This window comes from Macaca mulatta, chromosome 2 (genome assembly GCF_049350105.2).
Source record: "Macaca mulatta isolate MMU2019108-1 chromosome 2, T2T-MMU8v2.0, whole genome shotgun sequence".
NCBI classification, from domain to species: domain Eukaryota; kingdom Metazoa; phylum Chordata; class Mammalia; order Primates; family Cercopithecidae; genus Macaca; species Macaca mulatta.
This window is the reverse complement of record NC_133407.1, coordinates 139,117,997-139,128,738: the sequence shown is the minus strand read 5'-3', so window position 1 is coordinate 139,128,738 and position 10,742 is coordinate 139,117,997. Positions and strand designations below refer to the sequence as shown.

General features: G+C 35.7%; 1 protein-coding gene across 11 annotated transcripts in view; it reads right to left on the bottom strand.

The window, feature by feature from the left end:
* Positions 1 to 2,981: 2,981 nt before the first annotated feature.
* CHL1 (cell adhesion molecule L1 like) overlaps positions 2,982 to 10,742 on the bottom strand; it is a 212,943-nt gene continuing 205,182 nt past the window's right edge. For all 11 annotated transcript variants that reach the window (XM_015130379.3, XM_015130384.3, XM_015130382.3 and 8 more), the window contains one exon: positions 2,982 to 6,919. In XM_015130379.3, coding sequence (XP_014985865.3) covers positions 6,703 to 6,919 — 217 coding nt within the window. In that variant the 3' untranslated portion in view covers positions 2,982 to 6,702. The remainder of the gene's footprint in view (positions 6,920 to 10,742) is intronic.

Sequence of the window (10,742 nt, the reverse complement as noted above, 5' to 3'; positions counted from 1 at the left end):
ACAGGAAAGAATTAGAAAATACCTGGAGCTGATAAAAGACACACCTTAGCCTGGATTCCTTAACAGCAGAGCCTGCAGGAATCAGTACATGGGCTACTCATTTATTAGGGAGTGCAATCCTAGGTACCAGGCATGAGGCAAAAGGGAGCATGAGACAAGGAATCAGGGAGAACCAATAGAAGATACATTATTGAGTTGGCCACTGTTGAATGCAAACGATTGCTGTGTCCCATGGGACCATTTGCTATAAGAAAGGAGGGAGGGGACACAGGATAAGAGAGAAGACAGGCATTTATCCACTAGTTCCATTCTCCCATTGGATAAATGTTTGGCCCACAAGGTGTTAACCCTTCCATGCTTCCAGACTGAGCATGAATGGGCACAAGGCAGTCTCACAGGATCTCATACCATAGTGCAAAGGTGCATCATGAACACTGCTGCTAGTTGCAAGCTGACTTGCAGTTAGTCAGCTTTGGTCCATGCAGAACTGTTCACTCCAGCAGTGGCTGATATAAGATAGATGAGCCTTACAGAATCTGAAGCATGCAGAAGACTGGTTTGATACAATCATCAGGACTGGAATGGAGAAAGGAAAAAAAAAGAACCAGAAAATAAGGGACTTGGAAGCTAAGTAGGTATCTGACCATGCAGGACATTGGAAGCCAATTATAGATTTTTGTTTTTATCTTAGAAGAAATGGAAAGCTATTTGTTGTTTTTGTTCAAAGTAAGGAAACAGCATGAACAGAATTGCACTTCATAAATCACCCTGCCTGCATAGTGGAGAAGAGTTTGGAGTGCGGCCAGTTGACACAGAAAGATCACTCAGCATAAAAGCGGTCCCAGTACAGACAAGTGGGCAGATCCGGGAGACACATAGGAGAAAATATCAACAGAATTTTGTGATGGATTGAGCACAGAGGTTGAAAGAGAAAGCTCAAGTATGAAGGACAATGTCTAGGTTTTTGTCTTGAGTGGTTGGATGGATTACTGCTGTCATTCACTGAACAGCACAGTGGGGGAAAAACAGGTTTGGAAAGTGGAAATTATGCATTTGCTTTTGAAACATTGAGTTTGAAATAGCCTACAGACATCAGAGGGATGTCAAGTAAAATGTCACATATAAAAGCCTCAGATCTGAGGAGAGAACTGGGCTAAAAATGACTTGAAGTCATCTGTCTGCCCATGGCAATCAAAGTCTTAAATGGACCAGATACCTTAGGAAAGCAGTAGAGTGGGAAAGAGGCCTGAGGTTAAGTCTGCAAAAAACTCCAGTGTCCAACAAGTTTTGATGCCATATTCTCCTAAGGATTTTCAATGCAGCAAATGTATCCATTTACTTATGTTTGCCAACATTCCCAAAATAATTTTGTCAAACATGATGTTTTCCACAGAATCAGTGATTCAAGAGAACTATTTTGGGAACAATCTATATAGATGATCACTTTGGAAAATATTTCATGATTCAGTGTGTTATAAGTAGACCAATCAATGAAACATTTCTTCCACCTGTTAAAAGAATTTATGCATTTCAGTTGCAGTGCAATATATTATCTCTTTCAGGTAATATGGGAATTTCCATTTTTTATTCTTTCTTTACTCATGTATATATATGCTATTGCATCACACTGTAAGTGATGTGAGGATGATAAAAACTCGCATTGTATTAACACATGCTAAAATCCTAAAACAAGGCCCTTGAAACGTTATCGTGCATATGTTTATATGACTTAACGTCTGATTTATCTTGGTGATAAAGGTTCTCCATAAGTGGGATGCCAAGAGTCCAGAGACATATGGCTTAAACATTCTGTGTTGTATTTTACAGGGAAACAAATGAGAATAGCAAAAGAAGAGAGATATTCTACCACAGATTCTGGTGTTTGATGAGGAAATACAAACATCAACTTAAAAATGTTTAGTGCAGTTGTTTTTGAAGCCACTTCTAATAAAAAGCTTCTGTTCTTTTTCAGTTTGCCAAAAGAGTGAGTGGAATATAATGAAATGTGTGACATTCATTTAAAAATAACTGGCTTATTTGAATTACTTCTTTTTAGGTTGTAGACATTCAACTGTTTATAAAGTAAAGCATTGATTGTTTTCCTCTATCATATGTCTTGATCACATATCTTAAAGTCAAGGTGTTTGCAAGCATGATCAATAAGTCAGCATTAAGTTGAAACTCACCTTTCTTTAGTATTTCTAAGAAAAGGTGGAGGAGCGAGGGCATGAAAAAATGTACTATTAATGGTATAATGAATTAGGGTTTTGGAGTCAAACATCCCTGGGTTTAATTTTTAGTTCTAGCCCATGCTGGTGACACTCATTAAGTTAGTTAACCTCCCGGTTCCCTAATTTAATAAACCAGAGAATATTGTTCGAGGATTAAATGTGGTATTCTATGTAAAGTGCTTGGTATAGATAATTTTTTTTTAAATTTTTGTAGAGACGTGGTCTCTCTATGTTGCACAGGCTGATGTTGAACTCTTGGCATTAAGTGATCCACCCAACTCATCCTCACAAAGAGCGACGATTTCAGTAAGTCTCCATGTCTGCTCAATAAAACAGTTTTAAAAACAACAATCTCCGATAGATTGTCCACTGAGCCAAACTGGGTAACCCAATTCTAAGAGACCATGTCAAAATTATCTAATAGCCTCACTGAAAATATAGCATACTGGGCATTTTCTTGGAAGGTGACATTTCTACATTTTTATTAAAAATAACCAGATAAATATACATTCATCTTAAATTTATATTTATCATAAGTATAAATTTTATTGGAATATTCTGTTTTATAGACGTTGATGATATTGTATATTTGTAAAGTAATTGAAATCAAAATATTTTATTTATATCTTATTTATACTTTATTAAATTATATTTCATTTATATATATTCCAGGATCAGAGGCAACCGAAGTAGTTAAGATTAATATGTAAATTCTGATTCTTCTTAACTGTGTAGAACAGAATACAAACATTTTTGGATTACATGAAGTTGAACTTTTATTTGGAAAGTTGAATTTCATGTATAATGAAAATATTTTCAAACCATACATAGTCATAAGCATAATACGAACACCACCTACAATACAAACACGTTTTAATAAAGTTCTACTATGAATATTAATCCAAGCCAAAAGAAAAAGGTAGTCAGGTGAACCCATTCTACATACCTTTCATTTCTTTTGATGATGTAATCGAACAATTTAAGGTACAAAACAAAGAAAGTTTTGGCTCGACCCTACTTATTTCACTATAGGAACACTAGGATATATATATACTACCACAGATAACAAACCCAATCCCATTATAATCAATTTAACATTGTTACAAGAATCATATCTTAATGGCATGTAAACATATTTAGGATTTCAATTGGCAATTACGTTTTAAATGCTTAGAAAAGCACACCAACATTTCTCATTATTTTCCTCTCTTTAGCTTATCTCTTCCATGACTATAAAATAGGAAAAAATATTATTTGAGACTTCCAGCATAATTCCATTGTGCTCTACATTTTTACAAACGTGGGTGCATCTAAAATATCAATGCCTTTATACCAATAGAATAAAACCACCAAATTCGCATTTTTCTTATAAATACGCATGCAAAATTAGTGGAAAACACTTTTGTATAGCAAAGACCCTGCTTAATTTTCTTCTGATTAATAATTTTCAATGGCATGTACAAATCATACTGCTCACAGAACAGTAGATTTATTTTCTGTAGATTTGTTTTTCTATAAAAATATATTTATGTGTTCACAGGAAAAAAGTTGAGTTGGTATGTGGGGGGTGACTTTTAGATACATAATTAGTTAAAGGTTTGCTTGTGAAGTTAAAAGGCATCTTAGCTTTTACCATTTTCAAATTTTTCTTCATAAAAAAGAACACCCTGTGACAAAGATAAGGTAACTGAGATTATTTATTAGCACTTTAGAGTTGAGAGTTTGAAATAAAAAGGTTAAGCAACCTGCCTAATGTTTATGTACAAAATGAGTGCTGGAACCAGGAAGAGAATTTGGATTTTCCCAACCCTTGGACAGTTCTCTAGGAACTCATGCCTACTAACCATTCTTGAGACTATATACAATCAGTTACATTAAATAATATTGGAAGTAGACTAGAGAAAGTTAGTGTGAATCCAGTAAAGAACAAAGTTCTAAATATTGGCTGTTGCCTTATTACTAGTGGGCGTTTTGCAAACAAGCCTCACCAATTTATAATTACCATTGCACATCATGGACTCCATTACTCATTTTCTGAGGGAAAGTCATGAAATCCATTTTAACCTACTTGGATTTATTTTATTTGAAAGTTATTCTGATTCATAAAATACATGAATCATATAATTTCACAATTAAAATCAGGGTCAATCATAGACCTATTCCTTTTGTGCTGAAGAGTCCCAGTAGTAGCCCAATAGTATTGAGGAAAGGTAATAATGATAGGAAAACATAGTCATCATTCAATCTCATTTTTCACATCCGTAAGTTTTAGCCACTCAAAAGATCTGAGTAGGAACAATCTTGATTTTCAGGCAGCTAAAGGGGAACACGAAGTGTAGGAAGAGCTAATACTTCAGTATTTGTTTTATCTTCTGACTTAAAGGGTATTAAATTCCTAAATATTTTTGACATTATTTCTAACCTGCATGACTTTCTTTAAAAACCACATTTTGACTGACGACAAAGAAGAGGAGATAGAATAGTTTGAGAACTAAACTTGAACGTCACAACCTTGCCCTCTTCAGTAGCTGGGCATGACAATTTTCTCCCAGATAAATCAAAACATGATGACTGTTCCTCCAGAAAATCGGCACCTTAGAAATCAGAGGAGGATGGAGCTCGAGTTGCACTGATGGATGTGCATCACATCCTCACATTTACACGGCGTGGAGACCACGATGCCTTCCCCTTTGAAATGCTTACTCCCAGGACTGTGGTCAAATCCTGAGCCCATAAACTGTAGTTTTAAATAAGACATTCTTTTCCTGTCTATGCTTCAGGAGGACATGTGAGGTTCAAAAGGACAAGTAGATATTCCATGTGCATTCCTGCGCTGACTATTATAAATACCCCAAATGTTGGTATCCATGAAATATAAGGGGTTACATAAATCCAACTTGAGGACGTAACTGTATAACAATAATCACAGCTCAAAAACTAAAGTAAAATAAATGAATTTCATTTAAACAGTAGTTAAGTATTTCAGGGTAAGGTTAAAAAATGTTTCCGTAAAATGTCAAGTCTAGTGCTGAACTTGACCGACATGTATGCATCATCCTCCATATTGTTTTTAAAACATGTTCATGGACAATTTTAAAAGGACTGGAGCACAAATGCCAGAAAATAAATTCCCTGAATTTGTACTGACTTTGACAGAAGGAGAATATAGGGGAAACAGATTCTCACCACAAAGATGTTTAAAATACCATACACGCAAACATATGTGTAGTAATTTCTATGTAAATAGTTTTTCTTTTGAGGAACTGGGGTAGATGTACATTCAACAGTAAAAACCTATTTTGAAAAATATGAAAACATTTCCCTCAATATTTATATGATATTTTATTTTGAAACTGTTGAAAGAAAACCATATAAGAACAAAATCCAAATGCTTTATACAAAGTCTTCAGCTTTGGAACCTCATGTTATTAGTCGTAGCTCTGGAATGATGAAAAACAGTATCTTACTAATATATTCTAACTGTACAAACATGCCTGTTAATGTTCCTTTTCTCCCTTCAAAATAAAACACATCTATATTTTAAACTGTGTAAATATTAACATAATATGTACAATGTATTCATGAAATATATGCAAGCATACCATTACATAAACATAGAAAAAAGGTAAAAGCAGTCAATTTAGAAATGAAGATATTAAGTAGATGTAGCTATTAGAATCCAGAACAATGGGCACTTTCTGCCTGTTCTTGTATGAAACAGCCTTCTGACCACTGCTTCCATGCAGTTGAATTTAGTCTAAGAAAAAACAAACAAAAAAAAAACACAGACACAAAAAGTGATGCTCGTGGATGTCATAACTGATAGAAATTTTAAAAATGTTGAAACTGAAAAACTTATACTTCTGTTTAAATATGACCATCTCTGGCCAAATAGGAGCTCAATAAATACTAGTTGATTGTTCACCTAAGACTTTTGCTACTACAATTTAAATAATAAATTTAGACTGTATATATTCAATGAAATGTTTTAATAAGACATTCATATTCTTTTTTACATTTTAAATAATCAGTTTGCTTATGGTCTTTTAACCTGTAGTGAAGCAAAGTCACCAAGCCAGTTCTCAGAGACTGTATACCAATGTGCATACGGAGGAAAACCCACAAGGTAGCAATATCTATGCAAGCACACTGAATAGTAAAATCAGGCAAATATGGACTATACTGAATGGGGACTTTGGATTTAGTTGAGGTGTATCTAAACACAGGATTCGTTTTGTGTTTTGCATTTCGAGCACCTGAAAACAACAAAAGCAAAACATAGGCCTGAAGTGCTTGGCATTTTATATTTTGAAGGCAGTGCTACTTTTTTCAACATAATTGCAGGATGTTGACTTCTGGATGAAATCTTCAGTCAACATGTTTCTATTCCTATATGAAAGTTCTTGCTCCCTTGAACAGATAAATATGAAAGGTTGGGGTGAACCAGTAGCGTTGGTTACACATGTTGTGTTTATGCCCGAAGTGGAAAAGTTGCTGTAGAACTTCCATTGCTTTCAACAGATCCCTTCTCCTTAGATCCTGCATAGGCACCAATAAATGATCCATCTTCATTGAATAGAGCATGATCTCCCTCTCCGTATTCGACTAAGCTGTCAGCACTTTCAGTAGGCTGCATATCCCTATTAAGGGACCGAACGCTTCCTTTGAGAGGTTTTTCATCACTGTCACTGAAAACAAACAAACAAAAAATAGTTCAATAAAATCTAATATTCTTAGTTGTGTAAAGAAACACATTCATAAGTGCTAAAAGGTTTTATAATGTTCAGGACATTCATAATAGCATTGAAGACAGATACTAAAGCCCACATGATACTACCACACATGTTTACCAAGTTTGCAGTCTGTAAACACATGTTTACAAAATCATAAGCAATTTCCACCAAACAATCTTTAATTATTCACAACACTTCTGATTCTCTTTAAAATTGACAGCTGAGCTTCTGTAACATGTGAGATTCAACCTGTTGATGTCCATAGTGGCTGCTATGGTCTAAATATCTGTGTCCTCCCAAGCTTCCTATGTTAAAACCTGATAACAGATGTGAGAGAGTTAGAGGTGGAGTCTTTGGGAAGTGATTAGGCCAAAAGGGTGGAGCCCTAGTGAATGATATTAGTGCCCTTAGAGAAGAGGCCCCAGAGAGCTGCCCTACCCCTTCCACGATGTGAGGACACAAAGAGAAGGCACCATCTGTCACCCAGAAAGTGAGCCTTCACCAGACATGGAAAATGCTGGCATTTTGCTCTTAGGCTTCCCAGAATCCAGAACTGTGAGAAATAAATTTCTGTTCTTTTATAAGCAACTCAGTTTATGGTATTTTGTTATAGTAGCCCCTAATGGACTCAGACAGAGAACAAATGCAATTTCCTTTGCTTTCATGAACTTTTGGAGTTCCTGGCTTCTAAGTCTTGATCTACTGTTTTTACTTCTGATCCTTTTCATTCTCTTATATCGTTCCAAAAAGTTCTTTTAAAACTCAATCATATTCTGTTTTTGAAACCAAATAACTTTCTTTAATATAGTTAACAGTTCAAGCTTGTTACATTTTAAGATAGAAAGAAGTGGCTGATATTTTAATAACATAAATAAGTATACTGTATTTATGGTAGGTGGTTTATTCATGAACAGAAGCAAATCCATTAGTAAAATGCTTATCAAATGATATGATCTTCAGATTTTGGATCAAGATTTTTAAAAATACCATTTAGTATTACATTATTAAGCTATACACCATATAAAATGATTTTATCAAATTTTATCAATGAAGCATTTGGAAAAAATATAATTTAGATGTACGTATCATTTTATAATTTGTGGTATTGGTCAGTGCTATTCAATAAGTATGTCACGTTTCTAGGAATAAAACGGGATGACACTTCTCTGCCTACTCTATGTTATATGCCACCATGGAATTTTCTTTGGTTTAAAAAAAAAGTGAGCAAAGGTGACATGTGTCTCTTCCAAGTGGAAGATTAAAAGCCAGTGCTCAGTTTGTTACATTCTGTTTTCCCTGCTGTGGTGACCCTGGATCCTCATCCACCAGCCGGTGCTCCTAAGTGACTAAGATGAAAAGGGCAATCTCTGTGGGATACATAACTTGAGAAAGAACCTGCTTTTGGAGTTGTTTTGACAGCAGCATAACACATGCTCCCCTGACTGATACGATAATTGGCTCTCGAATTAGGATATTGCAGTTATAAAAACAAATCAAGAAAAAAGATGAGGCATTGGCTGAGGAATCAGGAAACAAAGAGCAAAGAAAAATAACAAAAGGGACGATTATCGGAAGCTAGAAGGATGAGGACTTATGTTATGTAAGGGTACCTCTTATAAAATTGCCTCCTGGGATAATGTGGAAAGTAGACAATTATCCTGATAAATGTGTAGTTTGGGGAAAAGAGGTTGGAAAACACATCAACTACTATAAAGGGATGTCATAGGAAATAATGCACGGGAAGATGTTAGCTATCTTTATAAAGAAGCAGCAGGATGTGGGGAAATGGGTTTTTAGACGAGGCATTGCAAGGCATTGTTTTTGTTTTCTTGCCTGTAAAACTGAGCTAATACGGTCTTTCAAAAGTAGTTTTTTGTTTGTTTGTTTGTGTTTTTTTTTTTTAATTGAGATGGAATCTCACTGTGTTGTCCAGGCTGGAATGCAGTGGCACAGTCTCGGCTCACTGCAACCTCCGCCTCCTGAGTTCAAGCAATTCTCCTGCCTCAACTTCTGAAAAGTTGTTGCAGGTCCTCAATGATCATTGTCTCATGGAATCTGTACCTTGTATAATCTTCTTCCTTTGAGTTGTGGGCTAAACTTATTGACTTGCTCCTATATAATACAACAGAAGTGATGGGAAGTCACTTCCAATGTCAGGTTACAAAAGGACTGTGGCTTCCAACTTGGGTGCTCTGTTTTGCTCCCTGGCTCACACATTCTGAAGGAAGCCAGCTGCCATGTTGTGAATGGCCCCATGGAGATATCCATGTGATATGGAGTTAGGAATGACTTCTGGCCTGTGAAGAACTGAAGCCCTTAGTTCAACAGTCTGTATGGAACTATAACCTGCCAACAGCACCATGAGTGGCCTAGGAATGGCTTGTGCTCTGGTTGAAACTTTAGATGAAACCATAGCCCTGGTCAAAACCTTCCTGCAACCTCATGAGAAGTCCTGAGTCCGAAGCACCCATCTAAGCCATGTCTGGATTCCTGAATTATGAGGACATAGAAATAATAAATGTTTATTGTTTTAAGCTGTTAAGTATTGGTGGTGGTTGTTATGAGGCAGCTGCTCACTAATACAACAGTAATGAGCACAATTTGCAAAGCTCCAAAATTCTTTCTTTCTTTCTTTTTTTTTCTCTCTTTCTTTCTTTCTCTTTATTGTTCTTTATTCTGGAAAGAATTTAAAGTCATTTATTAAGAAATATAAAAATGTAAAAAGGTTATTGACTAAGTAGAATACAGAAAAATAAGTATAGCACAAAGTGGAGGTACAGGTAAGCTCAAATGTCTAACCATGAGCTAATGAAAATGCTCCACATCCCTGTCTAGAGTGATGAATCCAGAGATGAGAGAATGAGGATCAACCAGATTTCTTCTTTGATATAAACTCTGGTTTCCCATGTGCTAAAATTGATATAAATCTGGAACTTACAATATGTCTATTGGCTGAAATATACAGGGTACCTGAAAAAAAATGATGCCATTCCAACCAAAAAGAGCTAAGAAGTTAAGAGAGTAGTAGAAAGGGGAAGATGGAGAGAGATAACAGGAGAGACAATTTAACACGTCCCCAAAAGATTCCTGCCTAGCTCAGAGCAGACTTCTTGCCATTCCTCCCTTGCCCGACACGTTCTCACTCATTTTGTCATCCTCTGTCCAGTGGTTAACAGTAACACAATCCTTTTTATCCTTTAAGGCTTAGCTTATCTCTTATGGATGATCCTTTTTCCAAAATCCTACCTGGGCAGAAATAGTTGCTCTCTTTTGTGCTCTTTTATTCTATTTAATTCATTACAGTCATTTGCATATATAAGACATTTTTCTCTGCTGATTAGGTTCATCGAGAGGACAGGGTTTGTAACTTACTTACCTTGGCAGGGGCAACACTGTAGGTATACAGATATATGTGTGTGGATGCAAACGGTACCAACCTGAGTTCAAAATGGCCACGCTCAAGATGTTTTAGCTACCCCAAATAGATATTCAACCTAAATAAGAATAGTGTATTTGCGTTAGGCACACAGTTTCAAGAAAAGTATCCTAACCGATACTTCTGCCTGGACTGTAATTCTTTATACACCCTCACCACACAGACAGAAATTTGGTTGCTAGCACTTACGTGGGCCCTATTTGTACAAAGTATTCTTTATAGGGTCATTACATTATAGTTCTGTAAACTTTTTGTTAAGAATAAACACCTTTTTGTTCATTTGAGCTTTCAACATGATGAATACGTGTTTTGATACATTTTAAAACAGAACCTCAAGTTTAC